Source organism: Epinephelus fuscoguttatus, linkage group LG23 (genome assembly GCF_011397635.1).
Source record: "Epinephelus fuscoguttatus linkage group LG23, E.fuscoguttatus.final_Chr_v1".
NCBI lineage: Eukaryota > Metazoa > Chordata > Actinopteri > Perciformes > Serranidae > Epinephelus > Epinephelus fuscoguttatus.
In genome coordinates this window covers 17567383-17591405 of record NC_064774.1, presented here as the reverse complement: position 1 = coordinate 17591405, position 24023 = coordinate 17567383, and the positions used below count along the sequence as shown (strand labels likewise).

Below are 24023 nucleotides of genomic sequence, written 5' to 3'. Positions count from 1 at the left end.
CGTTCTGGAGTACAACTTAATGATCAGGTTACTTGGGGATTGTTGCTACGCTACTACAGAAAACCCAATTCAGCTGCAAATTCAAGTTAACCTCCAGCTGCACCACACCATCTCTTCAGAGATTTCTAGGTGTCTCGTTAATGCTCAAAAACCATGAGGAACAAGAGGGCGAAAGCGAGCAAGACGGCTGTTTTACTAACAGTACAATTCTTTAATGCACGTCTACAACTAAACAGGCAGGGAGAGAATCTGTGGAGATAGATATTATCTGTGTGAGGAGATCATGGTTTTTGAGTATTAACGAGGCACCTAATGATCTCTGAAGATATGGTGTCGTGCAGCTAGAGCTGAACTTGAATTTGCAGCTGAATTGGGTCTACTGTGGTTAAGTAGCAACAATCCCCAAGTTACCTGATCACTCATCAGCCCCTTTTACACTGCCAGATTTCCAGCGAATGTTGGGCCGTTTTGCCGGCAAGCTGCGAGCGTTTAGACACACAGAGCCGGATTGGCGAGTTGATCCGAGGTACCCTATTTTCCGCCTCGTAGGGTAGTCATATTGGCGGAACCTTTTTGGTTTAAAAAGACCGAGGCAGCCTTGCGCAACGGGAGGGGCTGTTGAAGACTTGTGGGAGGAGCAGTTGATGACGCTGCATGTGCGAGCCACTGGCGGTGGATAAACAGGAAACAGCTGACAGCAGGAATTAGCGAGCAGCTAGTAGCAAGAGGGAAACACAAACCTGACAGACACTGTAAAGATGAGCAACTGGGGAGACAAGGAATTGTGCACCCTTCTTGCCCTCGCAAACGAAGAAGCCATTAACCGTCAGATGACGGGAACGGTGAAGAACGGGTCGACTTACGAGAGAATCGCTGAAGGACTGACCAGCTGCGGCTTCCCTCCCATGCCACTAGTTACGTCATAGGCTGAGCTACACGTTTTGTTACTTGCTCACGCCCCCCATTGCCCCGAAAAAGGCGCATTCTGTATGAACAAAAGTAGGTGGCATTTTGCCGCACTCCCCGATTTTGTTTTTATACTGCCAATGCTGAACGAACCCTGATTGGGCATTCCTGCAAATTTGCACAACTCCTGTTTAAAAGGGCTTATAACTCAGAGGTCACCTGACCTCAATGACCCTGTAAGGGTTCACACCCACACAGGGTTTAAAGCCTGCGACTGCGCACCAGTCCGTTATAACTGAAGAAGCTTCTTGGATGAGAGGTGAAACATCTTCAAGAAACTCAAGAGCCGCATGACTGAGAGTCTTCACCAGCATCACTCCAGAATGGTCAAGCTCAAATTTAATGGGGCTGCCTTTTGCCATTTTACAACAAAAAATATCTGTGAATATGTTTAATTATTTTACAAAGAAATCAAAGCCAATATCTTCCCAACATTTACAACTGTCAAACAGATACTTTGTGACAATTCCACGCTTGCGGATGTGCCGTTTTGCGCACACAAAGTCTTTTTTTTTAATTTTTGTGAAAGTTGTTATACATTTAAGTTATACACATTAACAAAGGGACTGTTGATCTGTACACACAAATACTATTGAGACAAATCTATCTCCGTATGAAACAGTTCAGCTCTCCTCCTGCTGAAGGAGAGAGGAAAGGAAATTCTTCCACTAAGAAAATATGACAACGTCATGTCTGTCTCTCCGTCCACAAGAATGCAAAGTGTGCTGTCAGTAGGGCTGCAGACATGCAGGCATACACGCAGACACACACACACATTTGGGAGTGTTTTGGAGTTCTCTGCGGCTGGCTAGACAGCAGGTCCTTGCCAAAACTGTTGCCTGGTTGTTAAAGAAACAGCGACTCGCAGAAGAGAAAGAGACCATCTTTAACTGCCAATGGGTCTGAATAGGTGAAAAGAGGACCATGTGTACGCCTGGTCAATATTAGCTCTGACACACACAAACACACACACTCCGCAGGATCTGACATATTGTGTGTGTGTAGCTTTAATCCGAAGACGTTCAGTGATAGCGCTAACTTTGGAAGGCAGGGAGACGGAGGTAAAAAGTCATCCTAAGAAAACAAAGAAAGACTGAATCCTCCTCTTCTCCTCTCTCGTGTTTCCTTTTTCACCCAATTATTACTCAGGTCATTCACTATTAAAGCACCTCCGCCATGCATGTTGAAGCAATGATGTTGTGCATGACAAACATGAAATAAACAACATCTAAGGAGGAGGGTGGAAATTAAATGAGCGAGTCGAAACCCAGTGCAGGGATTCTTTCATGCAGATGTAGACGGAGGGGCGGAGGGGTGAAGCCTCATTTTCTATTCATGAGGTTTCATGGCCTTTTGCTTGTCGTGCCAGAGCTCTGTGTGTGCAGTTTGGTGTGCGTGTGTGTGTGTATGTGTGAGAGCTACAAGCAAGCCACCTGAGGCCAACACACACATATTGAACTCAGCACCAGATCGCTCCACACAGGAAGGGAAAAACAAGAGCATGCCTGCGAGTGTATGAGGTAGAGTGTGTCCGTCTGCGCACACACATACATCCACACATACACAAGGGTACAGGGAGTTCATGCAGGGGGGTTAAGCAGGTTGGAGGGGGTAAGCAGTACAGTATGCAACCCACCACCTACAATGTATGATCCTTTTGTTTTCTGCGACAGACGAGGGAGAAGAGAAACGTCTGTTTAAGGACCTCAGCAAACTTTTACTACGAGTTCAAAACCCACACAGTCAATCCACATGCTGTTAACTTCCAGCTTTACACTCTGTAATGATTTTTTAGTAATGAAAGACCAAGGTCACATTTCACTGAGGCTGTAAAAAGTTACAGTTGGATCTCTCTGTAAAGATTTCTCGAGGCAGAAAAGCCCCAAAGTGCCAACTTTTCAACATGAGTATGTGCCAAAGTACTTGCTGTTTCGTAAAGTGTAAACCTCAACAGAGCTGCAGCTACTCATTATTTTCAGTTTGGATGAACGAGCGGCGTTGTGCGTGTTCAGACCCCACAAAAGTGAGCTCTAAGTCCGGTTCACACAGGTTCAAATGAACTAGTTCAGGTTCATAGTTAGCAATTTTTATTCTGAACTGAGTTAACAGTCCCAAAAAATTTACTAGTTAAGGTTCATTTCTCCCGTTTTTCAAATAAAGTAACGTATTATGATCATCGTTCACTTGCAAATATTTCCCAAGGCTGGTTGCTTCAGCTCAATGTGCTGTTTCAAATTTGTTGCAGATGTGTTTTCAGACCAGTTGGGCACAGTTTGTATTAAAAAGGGGACATTTTTCCATCGGAATCTGCACTGACTGGGTCATAAAACTTCAAATAGGTTGGTTCAGATTTAGGAGGAAATGTGAACTGACTGGGAGACAATCTTTGACACAACACCGTGTAAGGGTGCTCTCACACCTGCCCTGTTTGGTTCGGTTCAATCGAGGTCAAGTTCGTTTGCCCCCTAAGGGTGGTTCGTTTGGACAGGTGTGAACACAGCAATCACACTCAGGTGTGCACCAAAACAACCGGACTGAGACCTTCTTGAAGAGGTGGTCTCGGTCTGGCTACAAACGAACTCTGGTGGAGGTTGTTTGTGGCGAGAACGTGTTCCAAACTCAATCCGAAAACGTTTTCAAATTGTATGGTTTGACTAAAATGAACAATGACATTAGAAAGTGTCACATTTATCTTGCAAGTGTACTCTTCTTCAACGTTTTGTTTACTTCCTGGATTTTTCCCACATGGAATTTCTGACCAATCAAGAGCAGCTTTCTCATGCAAGGCATTTGATCTGGTCCGCTTGTAAATGCTGCCGTGAGAACACGAACCAACTCTAGGCAATTATGTAGCTTTGAAACAAAATTAGTCCTCGATTCAGACCAAAGCAAGACAACTCTAGGTCTGAAAGCACCCTTAGACACAGTGCATTTGCTTCATTCACTGTAGTGTGAGCTCACGTTCATTTGTTACAAACGGCCATGCTCAGTTCACCAAAATCCCCAAAGTGAACATGCTCTTCTAACAAGTTCACGCTCACCACTATAAGTCAGTCAGTTCTTAGTAGGGATTCCTGATTCAGATACTTAAACTCAGGGTTCCTTTGATACTTGGAATTAAACTTTGCTCCATTTTTGTTTAAAAAAAAACTTACGTCAGCAGCCGACTGTGGAAGCACAGCAGAGACAGTAACGAAGAAACTGTGTTAAATGTGGCCCTCCAGGCTGTCATAAGCGAATGTGCAGGGCTTTCTTTTTTACTTTCATGTACAACTTGTACAGTGCTTACTTTTTTATACCAGTTTTGAACCTGCTTCTTGACACATATTTAATCGACTCATTAGGTTACTTGGGGCTCCACTGCGAGCTACGGTTACCCACAACACCCCTGTTCTGGAAGTTGACGTGTATCTTCTTCTGATCAAAAACCAGTGTCAACCCCCCCCCCCCCCCCCAAACAAACAGTTTACAATGTGGAAAATAGAGAAAAGCAGCAAATCTCACATTTGATAAACAACTTTCCTCTGTACGAAATCATGTTGTGCATTTTACAGATCAAATGATGAATTGAATACGGACTACAATCAGGAGACTGACTGATAATTGAAAATAATTGTTAGCTGCAGCCTCTGATTTAACTGTTGATTAATTTTCTGCCCAGTGAATAATCCACTAATCATTTTAACACTAAACCTGATCAAAAATTAACATTATATATATTTTATCACAGGAAATGGATTTTATTTTAAATCTCTGATCACCAAGAAGAAAAAACAAGCTGATTTACAAATGACAGCTCACAGTATTAAGCTGAATTTTAAATGCCTATTAAAATCTTGCCTCAGTGTTCCAGCCTCATGTGCGCCAGCTAAACCAGGGATATACAGTCTCTCTCAGGTCCTCCCATAAACCAACAGGAGGATTAAAAACCATGCTTGAAGTGATTCCTCTGAATTCACAATAAGATAAAAAAAAAGGCAAATTTATCCTTGACGATTAAAAACAGAAATCATGTCTATTCCCCTGCAGCCACGCTGTCTTGTTTTCCAGCCCATTGTTGTTGCAATTATCATTATTTTTGCACATCCAAGGTCTAAGCTCATTGTTCGCATGTTGCTCAGGGTTTCAAATCCACGTGATGAAACCTGCAGGAGGCCTGCTGACGGCGCAGTGTTTAAGCAGGCCAACTTAACACACTCCAGCCTGTTGTTGGGTCTTTAATGAGCATTTAGAAGTGAAAGAGAAAGCAGGAAATCAATCAAACCAGAGGGGAGTTGCCTAGACTAAGATCGGGTTAGACGAGATGGTTTGTTTGAAATAAAGATGAGTGGGTGGAGAGTGAAATAGAGAGAATGAGTGGGTAAGGAGGGAGCACAGGTATATGTAGGGGTGAAATAAGGTGTGAGTACAGAGGAAGCAATGAAACCACATGAAGTGTTGAGAGCCAGATAAAAGGCGAGAAGGTAGGAGGAAGAAAGGGACCGAGGATTAGAGAAAGAGAGAGGAGGAAGTGGAAGGTGAGATGTACACTGACCTGCGAGAGATCTGGGATGTCACCCTGATCTATTCCAACTTGCTGTCGTCAAAAAACAAATCAACAGAAATAAAAAAAGGGAGAAAGGTAGGTGGGATAAAATGGAGAAGAAAAGAAAGAGAAGAGCAGGGTCCATTTGTAAAAAAAAATAAATAAATAAATAAGATGAGAAAAAGAAAAAAAAAACAGGGGAGTCATTACTTCATGCAGTGGCAGTGTCAACATAAACGACAACAGAAATAAACAAGGAAAAGTTTTTGACATCTGGATTGGCCGAGGAGGCAACCAATCCTCACAGTGAATGACGATGATGATTGGACAGTGATAAATATGTCTGACCAATGAGGGAGAGCGGGCATGGCGACTGATGACTAATGATGTGGCGACAGTGAACACATTTATAAAAGGACAGCTACGCCCAAATCGTCTCCAGAACAACTCAGACAGGTAACATTAGAGTGACTCTTCAGGACACAGATAAAGAACATTGAGCCGGGGACTTTTAAAACATGACCTTGGTTGTTAGACACACCTTTAACGTCAGATCTATCAGCAGAAAACATAAATGAGCATTCCCCCTTCGTTAAAGATGCCAATCTAAACATCTAGTTCCTTTTTTTCTAGATTTTTATATTTCCATCAAGTGTATAAAAATCTTGGCAGCGTCTTTTTTATTCTGAAGTGACAGCCCAGATGAATCCAGGCCAAAGTTTCTGATTTCAATAATTGAAAGTCAGCCAAAGAGGGAAGCTGTAATTGAGGGAATACTTCACCCCCCAACTGTGTATCAATTACTCACCCTTGTGTTATGTTGAATTTAGGAGGTAAACTTTGTGTTTCTGGCGTGCCTCCAAGGTGGAAAACACATGTGTCTTGGAAGTACTGAGCGACTGGATAAATCAGCATGGGACAAACTTTGTGTTGAAATGCAGCCGACTATGACTTCTATTAACCAAGAATTTTTAACGTTTTTGGATTCTTCGTTCACTGTAGAAGCAGGTGAGAAAAACAAAGCTCTTTCCAGGAATTCAACGTAACAGCTGAAATAGATGGGACACAGACTCGGTGCTACATGTAGAATAACCAACTAGGGTCGTAGCAAACAGTACACCGTGGTATAAAAACTAATTGTTATTATAGTGTGTACATTTGCTTGTCTGTGGTGCTGAAAGAAAAAGCAATTGGACAAAGAACATCAACTGCTTGTGCACATCTCCTTTCCTCAACTGCCTGTCAGGCTTTTCAGGAACCATACACGTGCCGCGTTTTTTGTGCCCTCAAAGGTTCAACTTTTGGAACGCAGTAGCGCGCACCGCATGTCAGTGACAAGGACCAACCAATCTCAGCCGACAGATATCTTTCCCTTCTTCTGTAAATATCAGTCTGTGATAAATACGGAGAACAAGTTGATCATTTTAGTGCAGGGCTACCCAGAGATTTATATCTGTCCCACTGACAAAGGTCTACACACTTATAAAAAGCGCCTGGAAGAAGATCAGCTCAGGTAAACGGGCTATGGTACCTTGCGTGTTTGAGGTTTCTTAGCAACCTCAGACGCAACCTGCTCAAAAAAGGTCCCTCACAAATACGTTTGGCAATTGGTTTCAAGTTTCAATTATAATGAAGTGTTTGTTTAACAAGAAGAAACCTCTGTTTTCATTCCCTTACGGGTCATTGCGACTGATGATAATAATAATTGTGTAATACTTTACACCGTGAAATTTTCTGAGATGGTTATCTATCTGTGAAAATCTCCTACCGTTGCAATCAATAATAATCTAAAGCTGCTACAGGCCAACACACTACTACGGCTGGTCTTTTCTTTTCTCTAACTGCAGCTCAGTGGCCCTCTAACAGGTCCAAACGACACAGATCTGTGTAAATAACTGGTACAGTCTATTTAAACGTGATTCAAATGAATTCATCATTATACCAGAGGCAATGCAGAGCAGCAGAGCAACCTTGTGTGCCTTACTTTTTCCATTTTTCATTAAAATAAATCAATCAAATCAGCGACTCCTGTTGTTAAAACGATCCAGCTAATTAATTCAGTATCGGTTAATATAACCTATACACTTCCAAACCTTTCATAACCAGCTGTATTATTACTTTTAAAACTCAATACACACAGTGAAGCTGGCAGCAACATCATGCTACAAAGATGGAGTCTGCTCCGCCCTGCCTATGTGACGCATCACATCCGTGCCCCATGTATTTCAGCTGTAACACAAGGTGAGTAATTGATGTACAAATGTTAATTTTGTGGGTGAAGTATTCCTTTAAAGGTGTAGGAAGAAAACGAAAAGGTAAAGGAGAAATTATGAACTATTTTTGATCATTAGAACTTTTTTGAGGATTTATTTAACTGTTGGACTGTCAAATTGTAAAGAGACGCCATATTTTTAAGGCCCTCTACCATGAATTATACCTGGATTATTTTTACAACACTGCATTGTTTCTGAAAATGACCACAATAACCACAAAAACAAGAGTCTAACCTAACAAAACCCATAAATATTTCATGTCCATGCAACTTTTAGTGGAACTAGCAGTTTGTGGAAGTTCTGCGTTGTACTAGAATCATGTGGGCAGGACAGTGGGTGGTAAAAGGTTAAAGGCCACGTAAAGCCTGTTAGCGTGCAATAATGTGCAAAATCTACTGAGAGAGTTGTCAATTTATGGAGATAATATATACTAAACATGTCTTATCACAGTGGTTTGTGCCAACAACTTGTACTCTAAATGCTTTTAGGGTTGATTTTGAACCCTTTAAGTCCGTAAGTACCGTATCAGACAGCCTCACTCAGGTTGAGTTAAGCTTTGAAAAGAAAAAGCTATGACACATTTGAGACATGTAGTGTAAAACACAAAGCAACTCATTGCTGAATGTATGTTGTATTTTTTAATTAAGCACCATTGTTTTAAACTGTGTCTGTAAAAAAAAGCACACTTAATTACCCAGGGAGCTCCTTTAAATCTAATTATAAAGACAAAGGGACTTGGTTGGGACCATTTGTTTTAATGTACATTAATGCAGAAAACGTGAACCAGAGATGTATTTCTCCTGCTGAAGTGACAGTAGCTGATTCTCACTGTTTTTAAGTCTGCTGAAACAAAGGAGGGAGGGCTGGAAGAGGGCACGGGAGGTAGGAAAGAAAGAGGGATGATCTGTGGGCACTGGGCGAAGGAGAGCCGCACGAGTATCCATCTTTGTCAGGAGGAGAGGGGAGGAGAGAGGGAGAAGAGAGGATTAGATGGAGGAGTGTGGGGAGCAGAGGGAGAGGGAGCTAACGGAGCGCCTAACCACATCCTCCATTTTGGGGTTATTCTGGGTGTATACATATATATATGTATGCGTGTAAGTGTCTGCACAGCAAATGTGGGGCAGTGAGGGCCAGTCTCTTGTCTGCATGTGGAACAGTAGCTGTGTGAGCAAAAATCTTTGGCAGTATAGGGTCTTCATGTGGAAAGTGCACCTATCCGAGGGGGGTGTGTGTATACAGGTGTTAATTGTGTGTTAAAGAGACATGCTCACACCAAATTAAAACATGTTTTTCCTCTCACCTGTAGTGCTATTTATCAGTCTAGATTGTTTCCGTGTGAGTCGCAGAGTGTTGTGCTATCAACCATAGACATGTAAAGCAGAATTCTGAGTTATTTAAATCAGTGGCTCCCATCTGGTTCAGCAACGGGGTCCAGATTTCTCCTTAGTCATTAGTTCAAGGTCCACACAGTTTAATATATTCAGCATCAACCTTGCATTTGACCATGTCGTTGAGCTAGTTTGCTGTCTCTCTCAAGCAGCTGTCCATTAGTCGCTCACTCTACAGCAGGAAACAGCACTTCAAAATAAAAGTTCTGTGATGGAAATTCATTGTACTTAAAAGTCAATTCAAAATGGACCTGTTACCCACCAGTTGGGAACCACTGATTCAAAAACTTAAAGAAACATCATGCAACAGTCCACCTTCCACCATCTCTTTCAATTTAAGAATATCTATTCCAAACACCATGTCCTAACAGCAAGCAAACGTCTTTCCGTCTACACTGAATCCACTTAATATTCACCTCTATTATATCATGAAAGCAAATCACTGTACATATCAGTTGTGCGCTCATGTAAATAAACCATGTAAGTTATCAGCTGTGTGCTTGAGAGCCGAATGTAACCACTAAAATAATGGGTGAGTGCTTACTGTCTTCCGACATTTGAACTTTTAAGCAGAAAACACACATTTCATGTTCTGATATTAACTGGGAATGACATACAATATAGCTAACAGCAAAAAGGTTGCTACCAGCGATGGTCACTACCAGAAACTTTGAGCTCCAGTTTGAGGGTTTCAGGTCGGGTTTGGGTCAACAAAAATGTCTGCAGGTCATGTGGGTCACATTGGCTCTTATAAAGGGCCAGGTTGGTGCAGGTTTTTAAAAACCCTGACCCGCACATCACTACTTGATTGTACTCAGCTTGTGGTGCTTGAAGCGCCGGAAAAGTACATTTTAAAACTCAACAGCAGTGTCTCTTTCTAGAAATAATGACCCATTTACTCAAGATAATCCACAGACCTTGTCTTGAGCAGTTTTATGTAGGAACTGTTTTCATTCTATCAGATTATATTCGCCGAGTGTATCACCAAGAGGAAGGAAGAATGCATTTACTGCTAGCTAGCCTCTCATCCATGAGTAGATGCACTCTTCCTTCTGCACAGTGATGCGGTTGGCAGGTGTAGTTGGGTAGAAAAAAAAGTTCCTACATGAAACTGCTCACAACAAGGTCTGTGGATTATCTTGAGTAACCAGGTCATGATTTCTGGAAAGAGACATTGCTATTGAGTTTTTCAAATATATTTTTTGGCGCATTGAGCTCCACAAGCTGAGTGCGATCTAGTTCCATTATATTTGAGAGAAGGCAGGCGTCTCCATGGTTGATATCTCCAACACTCGGCAACTCACACCAAAACAATCCAGATTGATATATAACACTACAGGTAAGAGGAAAAACATGTGTTTTCTGGGTGAACTGTCCCTTTAATATATATGTTTAGGAGATGTGGTCCGAATGTGAAACAGACAAGAAATTATGAGGAAAGAGTTGAAAGGTAATTCCAAGGGAGTTGCTCTTCCAAAAATAAAATCTGAAGGTTTAAACCTGACAAAAAAAAAAACCCTGGAAAATCTTATGTGTGTGGGTGGGTGTGCGAGTGCATATACCTCGGCCACTTTGAGGAACTCCGACAGCTTCGTCATCCTGTAAAGAAATTTCTTGTAGATGTCCAGAGCATCTTTGCACTGGTTCTTCTTCATGTCAAAGTATTTCTCTACGGAGACAGAGGGGAAGAAGGAGGGATGAAAACAGAGGTAAAGATTTAAAAAAAGAAATGGACGGAAGTGTTAAAGGGAGGAGGGAGTCGAGAAAAATCAGCGCATGATTGATTGAAGACAAACAGAAGCACTAAGCACATCCATGACAGCTTATCAAAACCTTCTCTGCTGCCATGGCAACCAGACTGTGTGCTGATGCTGTTTGCTTATCTGTCAGACATGATGGCGTGCGTTTGTGCACACAAAACAAACTGTAGCTGTACTTAGACCTCATCATTTCTGACACATCCGAGCATGTAAGCTGTGTTTATCGCAGAGCAGTGTGTTTGTGTGTGTGTGTGTGTGTGTGTTACCCAGTAGGTTGATGACCCCTTCATTGTAAGCAGCAAACAGCCTTATGGAGTCTTTGAAGAGCAGCATGAAGGCTGAGTTGATCACTCCGTTGGTCAGCTCATTAGGGTTGGCCTGAGAGGTACAAAGAAAGGAGCAGAACGAAAGAGGCAGAAAGAGAAAGAGAGAAGGAAACAGCTCTATCACATCTTCCCAAAGCTTTTCAGATAAAAGAAAACATCGCTTTCAAACATCTTTCTTCCAAATACCAGCGCCTCTTCCCCTCGCTATGAAGCAAACACATCTCCACACACAGAGCAACTGTCAATTTGGTTTAAGTGGGGGAAAAATATCATGCGCACACACAAACACACTCACAAGCAACACACACACACACGCACATATGCATTCCAATGAGAAACTTCACCATCCATTTTTATCGCTCTTTGAAGCTCGCTGGCACAAACCACAATGCACCCACCAATTTCTGCAAATCCCCACCCAATCCCCTTCTCCCCTCTGTATACACACACACACACACACACACACACAGTGACACAGACAAATGCTAAAACTGGCAATCTGTCGCCATAATATTCTTCTTATACTCCATCAATAACGAGAGGTTTCAAACTTTGCAGACTGTTTCAATTTACATTTTGATTGGAAATGAATCGACCACGACTTCGACAAGCATGCTCAAAGACACACACACAAACACACACACACACACACACACACACTTAGTACCTGGAAATCCAGGAGAGCATCCAGCTGGTTCTGAATGATGGGCAGCGTCTTGATCAGCTTCTCTGTGTTCATGGTACGCATCACACCGTCAATCCTGACAAAACCGGAAACAAACAAACAAACAAACAAACAAAAAAAAACGACACAGTTGTAGCGGGCACCTTGTTGTAGGAAATTCTTATGCAAATGAAGAAGTACACAAAAAAATGAGTGAAGAAATAATGAGAAACGATGGGGTAAAAAGAAAACTAACGTTTTGAATACAAAAGTTTCTCAGTAATGCAAAATCTTAACGGCTACTCAAGGTGAAAGTCTCGCAACAAATGGCGACTGCGACACATTTTGCAAATAGATAATGAGTGTCTGCTCAGCGGGATCGGCATGACAAAGGACTCGGTGTCATTCCACAACAGTTGGACTTTCTGAAATTGAAATGAGCTTTCCTAACACAACCTGGGGCACCCACTGTCACTTTCATACAGAAGTCTCCAGCAAGGCTGCGTTGTCATTATTGGACGCATTGAAATATAACAATGGCTGACATTACAGAAAGAAACTGACATTTTGGGAAATCCGCTCAGTCGCTTTCTTGCAAAGACTTAGATGTGTAGAGTGATACCACACAAAGGGTGGGGAGCAACTCGTCTGGCTCTGTCTAAAGGTAACACCTGCACCTCTGAAGCTAACTAATTATCAAGTTATATTTTGTGTGCTTGGCTGTACAAAACAGAAATGTGAGAACTACAAGTTGAGGTTTTATGGGAGGTTATGTGCAGGACTAGTTCTACTTCCTGAAGCCTCTGCTGGCTGTTTTGAAAACCTCATGGTGACGACATCCAGGCTACGTGCTTCCCTCTCCTTTGAGAAGTGTCTAACATGAACCTAACAACACTTTTTAAAGTGCCAGCTCATAGTTTCAACATCTGCAAGGGTCCGTTGTGCTCCATGTGACCAAAGTGTTATCATCCACCTATGTCTACATGGGTCTACATGAACCCCTCGTGCAGACGTCCGGATGCAGCCCATTTTTTGTGACCTTACAAACTGTACACATGCTCCAATCTCTTGTTCCAAACTCCAGTCTAGTCCAAAACACTGAAGTCAGGCCAGCCACAACTGCTGCACCCTGGTGAAGTCAGGTTTTAGCTGGATATTTGACAAACATTCCTGTCCTAACAGCATCTTCCTAGTTTTACTTTCACCCGACGCTATCAATAAGGGGACAGTAAGCTCACCTCCAAGCCCTCCCGTTTACTGCTAGGGGCTAACATAGCCCCTCAATTTTACTATAAATCAAACTGTGTTCCGAAAGTAGGTACAAGCCTTAAGCCAATGGGAAAAGGGTCCCCAGAAATGAATTCCTTTTCTGCCACAAAAGTACTACTTTTATGGTTAATTTAAATCCATTTTGATCAGAATGAGAGGCAAACAGTATCTTCTGTGTAAAAAACAAGCTATTGCATTAAGAGTCAAATGTTGAAATGTTATTGGGAGGACATTATTTTGTCTTCAGTCTTGTAAAGCTATCTGTAACCAATATTAGCATTTTAACAAAAGTGTGAAAAAAGAAAAGGAACAAATTTAATGTTAACATTAAACATCAGTCCATCAATCTGCTGTTAAAAATTTGCTTGTTGTATATAGTGATTTTTTTGTTTGTTAATGAGTTGACCTTTTTCACCATGAGTGGGACGGAGCTAAAAACAATACTAAAATGTTTCTTTTAATTTTGATATTTTATGCAGACATTTTGAAGGCAGTAAGACTTTGAGCACATATAATACACTAAGATAAGACACTGACAGTATCAACACATGACAAGTTTATACTTTCAGTTTTTTTCCAGAGGATATATCATTATATTAGAATTAGTTTCTAATGGTTTAATAGGGCTAAAATAAATGTTAGCTTCTCCAGCAGGCTTATATCACCTGCACTTTACGTAATGTCAACCAGGTTGTATTTTTTCGGTAAGAATTTATTTTTCCCTGAACACCAAGAAAAAAATAATGTTTATGCCAATTCGTGAAGGTGGCATGGGAAAGTCATGAAAAGTTGGTCACAATAAAAAGCACAAATATTTAGATAGTTTTTATTTAACCAGAAAAAGGAACATTATATTAACATTACTTCAAGCACAGAAACATGACCATTTTCAAATCTGATTAAAAAAGGAAAGAAAAAAAAACTGAAACTGGGACCATATTTATATATTTTTGCATAACCCAGCTAACTAAACAATTTTAGTTTTTTTCTTTTCTTTTTCTTCACATATGTGTGCCGGAAACCAATTAAACAGGAAACTTCTTCTGAAAGTAAATAAATTATTTCCTGTGTTGTTGTTGAGAACATCTTTAGACAATACTCTTCTGCAGTAGAAACTGTCATCTAAATAAGAGATTTTATAAAGAGAGTCTAACTCAGTTTCTGTCTATTGTTCTGTCTCTTTAGTGCCAAAAGCTAAACAGCTTTTCTACTGTGTGACAAGATGAGTGTGCAATGATGAGTGGGGTTGCCATTTGTATTTGTGTGTGTGTGTGTGTGTGTGAGATCTCCCCTACCCCCTCTTCATCTTGGTGAAATCCACAGCCACCAGTCTGTAGGACATGGCCTTCTCGTTCAGGTAACGGCTGTATCGTCTGATGAAGGTTGACATGTCGTAACCTGGAGAGAAAAAGGAGAGGGGAGAGTTGAAAGGAAGAAAATATACTGTTTGTTATGTGACACAGCTACAAGTTAATTCAACCATTTGTCCTATAATCTGTCTGTTTGTTTTACACATATAATACTGGATATGTGCACTGCGTAAGATGCATCTGAATCAAGAAATCAACAACATTAAAGTTACAATTTAGACTTTTAAATAGGTTTCTTTGATTCGTTTTAGAGCTCTGTGTAATGTCCTTTGAGGCAAATCCTGCCCATCTGGTTCTTTCAAAACAAATTAAAACAGAATGCTGCGAATTATTCTGAGAGAAGGAGTGTTTGTGTGCTTTACCTTGCAGAGCTCCCTTATCCAGGAAGTTGTTCAGGTTAAACAGAGTGTTTCTGGAGGCCAGGTACTGGATGAAACGCTGAGATAAGAAAGACAAAAGAAGCAAAGGTTAATGCTCAGACGAATAAAGGTTTGAAAACAAAAAAGACAAATGGCACTTGAAGAATACTTCAGCTGCAAAATGACTTTGTATATCAGCTACTTGCCCTGTGTTACCTTGAATTCATAAACCTTGTTTTTCTCACACGCCTCAACGGTGAATGGAGAATCCAAAAAGGGAAACATTTATGAACTGAAGCAAAAGGGGCTCACGTTTAACAACACCAAAAGTATATCAAAACATCCGTTGACGAACTCTCACACCTTCTGCCGTATAATCAAAGTCTGATTTGTCCAGTCGTATGCTCAGTTCTTGCCAAATACATGCTGTCATTCAAAGAGGTCCCGAACGACTTCAATTCACGGAGAACGTTGGCATTTTTTGGATTCTCCGTTCACTGTGGAGGCATCCCAGAAAAACTACATTTTCTTCACAAATTCAAGGTAACGTGCTGCATACCTGATATACTAATGGTCATTCTGCAGGTCAAGTATTCTTTTAAAAATAAAATGTCAATAAATCGGTTTTACTTCTTGTGTATCAGATGATACTTCTTGAAAAGTTTGTGGATGGAGTCACTTTTAAAAATTTAAAAGCTGAAGTGACACAATTCTCCATGGATTTTTTTTTAAGACTTAAAATATTATGGGGAAAAGCTTCCATTTGGACAATGGAATTAATTACTTTACAAGTAGATTTCTGATAAGGGTTGCCAGTTGGATTTCAAAACTAGTTGGAAAAATCTGGTTGCTTGTGAATGACAGACAATTTCCAAAATGATCCCCCCTAAATTACTCCAGCGAAGGTCATGAGCATCCTAAAACTGCCTTGAACCATTCAGCAAAGGCCATCTTCTCTTATTTAAAAGATGATTTAGGACAACTGAGAAAGAGCTGATCTCCTGGAACACATTCACACTGTCTGACAGATGGTAATAGCTTATGCTCATTAGCCAACAGCTAATAACGATGAATGATACGATTCATCACTGACATGAAAGTTTCTATTAAAATGCAGCACACAGTTATCTCTCCTGCAACTGAAACATTTAATCCCTCAAGAAGTTGAAATGGACTGTGATGATTAAATTATAATTTTATGTTCTTAGAAGCCGTCCTTTCTTGTCGTTTCTCTGTTTGCCTCCTTGCAGAGAGGTCAGAGGTCAGCGACAGAACAGCAAACTCAGAGCTGGAGGGGATTCAGTTTGTTGCACTGAGGCACCAGCGGAGAGGAGGATTTAGCCCACGTCTTCCTGCTGCTACCCCTGCTGCTTTAGGTGTCATAACCTCAGCGGCTTGCATCACCTCAGGCTGGGCCGTCTATGTTTAAAAATTAACTTTTCTCCTGCTGCCTTTTTTCTCCAGTCGTCTATTAGAGAATCCTTTGGAGTGGCGCACACACAGAACTGGCAAGGGAGGACAAATGGCAAGAGGAAGCGGTCAGAAAAAAAATTAATTAACCTTTTGGAAGAAGCAAAAGATTGGCAGCACAACATAATACATTATTATTTAATAACCCTTTGAAAATGTTAATGAGATCAAATCTAAAGCTCAAACTTTGTCTCAGGAAAGTGATGAATCATGTCATCCCTGTCATTCACAGACTTTCTGACGTCCCTGTTTGTATTTGAACATTTTTCCACTGCAAACAGAAACCTGATCCCTCTCATTTTCCCATCTGACTCAACACTGCTTACTTGTTCCCTTTGACAGATCTGATGTCACTAAGCAGGTGCTGGAAAGCTCTTTACTTCCCATTTTCCAGGAAAGGTTTGCCCAGCGTGTCTGCTCTTTTTCCCACACCACCTCACTTCACATTTACACATCTGCATACTCCCATACCTGGGCGTCTCCCAGTGCAACATGTTTTTTTTTTTTACTGCTGGCTACCGAGCAGCTCCTAGACTTTTCCTCTTCTTTCGAGAGTTTTCTGTCTTGCTTGAGAGAACTTCAGTATTGAGATATTAATGGTGAGGAAAGCTTTACTTATTCAATTTCTCAAGTTCAGAATTTTCTGACTGGAGCTGAAGATTCAGAGCACAGTCAGACTTCGGGTGGACTAAGGTCCCTGAGCAGGTGCTGGTAGCTTGCCCATATTTCCCCAAAATCTTTCTTGTTCTTGGTTCTCGACATGGGTACCGACATGTGAATCAGCAGTACAGATTTTTATTCTAGATGCAACAGTAAGTTTTGTGGAGAGCTTCTGGGTCACGGTCAAGATGGCAGCTTAATTTTTGTGCTCCCCGACGGTTTGGAAATATTACCCTGAGAACATTTCAGATAACAGTGAAGTGTATGTCTTCAGACACAATGGAAAACAGGGTTACTTGAAATAGTGGGAAAACTAAAAATACTGAGGCCACCGCAAAGCAATGTTAGCCGAAGTAGCTCCTCCATCTACAACATGAGTGAAAAAGATGGAGCAGGTGATGCTAGCCTGCAAAGTATGCTGAATGAACTGCATGACGAGCAAAAGTCATTTTTGTGTCCATTGGTCATATGGCTGATGAATGTCCAAATTTCACCAGCCTTTGTTTTGGTGGGCTGGTGAGTGAAGCAGATCTATCAGTCACTTGCATGTTTTGACACTGGCATTCAGCTGGTAGATGGTGCTAATTTTGTGCCCTACTTGCATTTCAATTAATTTGACTTTAGAAACGATTTTCAGCTCGTTACTAATAGGTAGCGATGGCCAAATGAAGCCTCATGAACCAGTTTCTTTATTTTCTGACCCCACCAGATGGCGCTCTTGGTTTAAAGATAAAGGCTGAAGGACTGGCAATGAAGTGTGCTTTCAAACCTTTGTTGAACACACAGTGCCATCTAGTGGCTTCAGAAAATAAGGACAGTGGTTCATGAGGCCTCATTTGGCCATCACTACTAATAGAGCTTCCCAAAAAGTCAGGTCTGACTCAACATAAACCCAAACAGTTTCTGTCCAAGCCCGAACCAGCGGCAGTTTTGGGCCCTAGCCTGATTAAAAATCCAAATTTTCCCATCGTAAAAAAAAAATGCAAGCAAAAGTCAACAATGTAAGTAACTAAGTAAGTAACTACAAAGTAAACGTTATTAAGAAAGCACCTTTCAGAACCAGAGTTACAAGTTACTGCTGTACAGTGCAAACAAACAAGCAAACATCCGTTTCAGGACAAAGTGTTTACGAACAGGTGAGTTTTGAATAGCTTCTTTTAACCATCGAACTAGGGAACTAGGGAAAGTTGGTTCAAGACAGTCAGAGCCACTACTGCAAAAGCGTAGTCCCCTTTGTTTTTAAGCCTCTATTTCAGGACAGCTAGAAGTCCTTGGGTCAGAAGACGTCAGTGATCTCACTGTGACTAGGAGACACAATAATCTAGAAACGTCAAGTGGGGCCAGCCCCTTTATAGGTAATTAAAAGGATTTTAAAATCAATTCTGCATTTACAATTCTTTGGATAACCAATACAGATTAGCCAACACCGGTGAACACGGCCACATTTTGGACCAGCCGGAGCCGAGACACAGATGAGCACATCAGGGTGCTGAGCAGTGAATTACAGTAATCAAGACCTGGGGAGGACAAAAACATGAATGTTTTTTTTCCACATCTTGAAAGGGTAATATAGTTTTGATTTTGGCAATGTTTTCTGGTTGGAGGAAACATTTTCTTTAAATGCAACTCAAAGTTCATTTTAGCTCTCGGGGTTTTTTTGAGGCTTGCTTAAAATTTGCTGCCTAGGAAAAAATACAGTGCTGTATTTTCTCTGAAATGCTCTCATGGCCTATAAAGGGTACTTTTGTTTTGTCTGTTATAGGCTGTAGGAAGTCTTTTCAGTGCAGTAACAGACATTTGCGACATGGAGTGCATTCGTACATACAGTATTCACCCCCCCCCCCAGAGCGCTGTTGGAATAGTCTGTTATTCAGAGCACCAGCATCAGAGACGGAGCAGTGGAGCTCCAAGTGCGGTGAAAGTGAAACTTAACTTCATTGATGACTCAGGGCCAACTGATGCCCTTTTTAACTGTATTTTAGATATCAAGTCCTGGATGGCAGAAAACCAGGACAAAACCGAGGTCTTGGTTATTGGTACTGAAGCTCAAAGAGAGAAACTCAATGTAAAACTGCAAGAACTGGCGCTAAAACCCTGTCAACAAGTGAAAAACCTTTGAGTTAACTTTGATTCAACTCTTAGTTTTGAACCACATATGAGACGTATGACTCAAACTGTGTTTTATCATCTTAAGAACATTGCCAGAGTGCAACTGTTCCTTTCGCAAGCCAACACAGGGGCACTGACGCATGCTTTTATCACTTGCAGAATTGATTACTGTAATGCTCTACTTTCTGGCGTTCCTCAGAAAAATATTGCTCAGTTACAGTTATTATAAAACTCCAGGACCAGAAAGATAACACACATTACACCAATTTTGAAGTCTCTGCATCAGCTTCCTGTGTGCTTCAGAATTGATTTTATGATCCTTTTACTGGTTTATAAAGCCTTTAATGGTCTTAGTCCCACCTATTTATCAGATTTGCTTTTATCGTATGAACCCTCTAGAACCCTCAGGCCTTCTGGTAGTGGCTTTTTAATCATCCCCAAAGAAAGAACAAAAACTAACGGTGAGGCATCATTTCATAACTATGGTCTCTCATATTCACACCTACGGACAATTTAGAGTCACCAATTCACCTGCATGTCTTTGGACTGTGGGAGGAAGCTGGAGTACCCGGAGAAAACCCACAGTGACATGGGGAGAACATGCAAACTCTGCACTGCAAACTCAGGTCTCCCCCACCCTGGGTTTGAACCAGGAACCCTCTTGCTGTGAAGCGACAATGCACTTACTTGTGTGTTTTCATTCATTCCTAAAGAAATAGGAAAATTAACACAAACCCGACCCAATTCAAGTCCAGCAGAATGTTGAGAAATGATGGCCCAAGTCAGGCCCAACGGGTTCGAGCTCTAGTCACTAACCCTAGACTTGACTTTAAAAAGATTATTAAGGCATGGTCAAACAAGTCAGTGTGCAGGTGTGTGGAAACAAAACAAGCTGCTATGGTCTCTGCAGTGTTTATGCAATCTCTGTTCTAAGCTTTATCCTTTGAATTGTAGGACTGCAAAGGCCTTGGGCTGAGTGGAGGGACTGCATTGTGCACAGAATGTGGGAAGAGAAGACTCCATCTACATTCAACTGTATAAGCACCTGGAAAACACATCTACACAGGTGTCAGACAGTGCCAACTCAACCTTGAGCTAACGCCACCATATAACTGAAAAGTGAAAGAGGCATACAGCTTGGCCTCTTCTAACAGATGGCTTTTGCAAAGTCGTGAGGGAGGTTATGAAACAGGTTACCTCGTAATATTAGTCAAAAGATGCTGTGCTGCTTTCACTTACTGAAATGAAGTTGTAGTCTTTATTACAATTCTGCTCATTACTAAACCATATTTTATTGCTGCTTGATATCATAAGAGATGTAAGGCGCTAAGCTTAAATCTAAAAGTAGTGAATAATGGAATTCTCCATCTGCTACTAATTACTTCCACACACACTGCAGCTAATACTTAAAGCCTCCGAGCCTTTTGTTGGCCCTGAAACTTTTTCAGTTACTTTATCGTCTCCATTGTTTTGATATTTGCAAAGAATGCAACAAAAGACATTTGTATTTTACACGATACAGATATTCAAAACATGAGCTTTGTTGGGTAGTGTGCTTTGAAGTAGTCAGAGTTATGTTCCCTGTGTCTATTACTGAATAGGATTTAATTCATTTGCAGTAAAAGTTCCAGAAATATTGCTGCCAAGTCAAACCATGAGGGAGACTAGAGGCCTGACTTGAACTCTGGACTCTAAAAACTTGAGATTTAACTCTGACTCTGTCTCTTAAGACCAGACCCAAACTTGCATTTTGTCCCTCATGTGCAGTGCAGTGGAATAAGTCTTGGCCACCATCCACAATTTTGGGAACTCAGGCCTCAGGCTTCCCAAAAGCATCTTAACGTTAAGGCCGTCTCTGTCCAACTGACTTAAAATGATCTGAGATTTGCCAGTTTGCCAATTCTTGATCTGGCAGAGAACCAGCCCTCACTGGCTGGTTGGAGCATCTGAGAATGTGTGTGTGTGTGTTTGCAAGCACAAATATGCTTGCGGGCATGTGTGTTGGATTCAGCTGCACTGACACGTTTCCAAGGGCTCTGGGACTGTTTAAAAAGGCATAAAGGATTTGATTTTGTTCTTGTCCGTTTTTTTGTGTGCTTGCTCATGCTGTGGGGACAAAACTCTGTTCACGCTGTCACATGTGGGGATTCAGCTTCCATCTGTGGACAAAAATTTAGCCCCAGAAAAAGCAGGCATTGATTTAAGGGTTAGGACTTTTTACGATTAAGATGTTTTAGAGTTACCGTTATAGTTACAACTAAGTTAAAGTTGAGATAAGCGTTGGGGTGCATGCAGCAGTTTCGGTAAAGGTGAGGGGGAGCCTCCGGGCAAGTTAACTTAAATAAACTAACTACTTTACCTTTGACAACAACTCTAGGACTGTATTGTTTTATCTCTGACAAAGTCCAACATGTTGTGTTTTTAAAAATATTAGAATATTGTTAATAAATCAAACTCTCACTGCAACACTGTCACTTTAACTTCATATACTTTCTTACTGTTTTACATCTGTGTATATATACATTTATTACTCACATTACGCATACATTTACTACATTTCTGTTTACATATAGTTTATTCATTTTCAATTACAAGCTACCACAAATATATATTTTTAATATACAAGTTATATATTATCCCTTTTTTTTCCATTTCTGCACTAATGTATGTCTCAGATTCTAATTTTTTCAAAAAACTGAAAAGAAAAACAGCGTCTTCACAGTTGAGAACCTGAAACCACCAAGTGTTTTTTAGCCATATGACATGGCTAAAAACAGTCAGTTGAGCTACATCTCAAAAACTACTTGATGGACTGGCATAAAATGTGGTGCCGACATGATCCCCTAATTTTTCATCCGGCACCATCATCAAAAAATTCAATTTATCCAACACATTAATGATATTCCCATTGGTATTGCTGTACTTTTTGTTTAGTGCTAATGCTAGTGCTGACATGCTAACACACTAAAACTAAGATGGTGAACATGGTTATCATTTTACCTGCCAAAACATCATTATGTTAGCATGCTGACATTAGCATTTAGCTCAGAGGGTCACCATAGGTAAATAGGGTCTCAGAGCACTGCTAGCATGGCTGTGGACTTTCAACAAACGCTCGGGCAATCGGCTAATTAATAGCTTCTTTGCATATGACGTTACATCAGTGGGCCATCAAAATGGAGGGCAGGCAACTGGAAGCAAAGACTACCAACACTTCAGAAATGCCTGAGATTTGCTTTGTTTACAGCTGTTCATATCAATCAATTTTGGAAAAAACATAAGCCACTTTCATTCCCAAAAATACTGGGATGTAAGGGGGAGAGGTTAAAAAACACTCATTGATATATAGCAGCAGATGTAGATCAAAAACCTCCATCCTCAGTCTAGAGGATCATATAAGTCATATAAGTTGAAACATAATTGTCAAAGTGCTGTGTTAAACATGCCTCCAGTTGGATGCAATAACAAGTTCTCTGTGTTATTAGCCACAACCCACATCTTTAATGGTGTTTCACCAGACCTTTGGGACTGGTTGACCTAGGTAGGCAGTAGTTAAAGTCGTGAACCCAACAGCACATAAATAGTTATTGTCCACTTGACTTTTGTACGCTTCCATCTACTCGCCGTGTAACTTTAGTAACACTGGGAGATTGTGAGAACAAGGTAATTTGTAACATCAATTGTGTCCATAGCGGGCAAATTGGTCAAGTTGTGGGGAAAAATCCCTCGATTTTCTGACGATACCTGCTGTCTGCAGGTTCATCCAACACTTTTGTGTAGTCATGTTCCTCAACAGCACATGATCACTGTCACTTCCTGCCCTTCATCTGAATTTTGCACGTCATAATAGTCTTTTGATTGTGAAGAAGCTATTCTTTTTTTTTTTTTTTTTCATTTTTCATTTTTAATGCCCTCAGAGCTCTAGAACTTTGCAAAGAGTTTGATGAGATGCTGCCTCGACACATCTTGGGTTATTATGTGCAATAATGGGACATTGAGTGCAGTGCCATGGACATAGACATAAAGAGTCTGTGTTAACCATGTACTCGAACCCAGTTCAGACCAAAGATTCGTGACAAGACGAAACCGCTGCAGAACGCTGCAGAAAGAAGTTGCAGTTGCAGCTGATGGCGTCACCTGCGATTGAGCTTGCCAAGTAACCGGGGGCTCACTTTAGAGCAGTGGTTCCCAACCTTTTTTCTTGAGGGACCAGGAAAAAAGAGAATCACGGCATGACTTTGTTTGAGGAACAGCTGTGTGTCTTGTCTCAAGCTCACGGCATAAATTTGTATAAGCCCTGTGGTTATTCTGTCGAAGCAGCAATGGACGGCTCCAAATTCTCAATGCGCTTGTTTTTTACTTTTATTATATATTTTTACAGTTTCATCACAACTATAAATGCAGCTGTAGCAAGTATCCCACTATCACTATCCTCATTAAGATGCTACACATTATATCCTGCTATATAAAAAGCCTAAAAAGGTGGAAGTTAGAGTGGAAGTTGCTTTGGAGACAATACACCGTTTCGTCTAGTCGTAATGGTGTAAAGGTTTCACAACGCTGCCAACAAATTCTGAGTAGTTGCGTCAGCTTGTCTCATTGTGATTCTTTGGTCTAAAGACCAAACTACTTAAACTACTAATATTTTATATTTGATACTGTACATAAACATCTATGTACAACCCTCTTTAGACGCATCCCTACCGTTAACCATCCATCCTGTTTACCTGAATATATCTTGGATTTGCACCTTACTGTTATTGTCATCTTAGACTTTAATATTTGAACACTTCCCAATTTGTACTGCAACTGCTGCACAGCAATTTCCCTCAGGATAAATAAAGTTTTATCTTATCTTGACTACGAGTTCAAGTTTTAGGGCAA

At 40.9% G+C, this 24023-nt stretch overlaps 1 protein-coding gene across 2 annotated transcripts in view; it reads right to left on the bottom strand.

Annotated features, from left to right (window-relative positions):
• Positions 1 to 24023, bottom strand: part of si:ch211-200p22.4 (phosphatidylinositol-binding clathrin assembly protein) — a 124498-nt gene that overhangs the window by 48370 nt on the left and 52105 nt on the right. For both annotated transcript variants that reach the window (XM_049569303.1, XM_049569304.1), the window contains exons 3-8: positions 14904 to 14979; positions 14467 to 14569; positions 11906 to 11999; positions 11179 to 11290; positions 10715 to 10821; positions 5501 to 5542 (exon numbers count right to left, since the gene is read on the bottom strand). In XM_049569303.1, coding sequence (XP_049425260.1) covers positions 5501 to 5542; positions 10715 to 10821; positions 11179 to 11290; positions 11906 to 11999; positions 14467 to 14569; positions 14904 to 14979 — 534 coding nt within the window. The remainder of the gene's footprint in view (positions 1 to 5500; positions 5543 to 10714; positions 10822 to 11178; positions 11291 to 11905; positions 12000 to 14466; positions 14570 to 14903; positions 14980 to 24023) is intronic.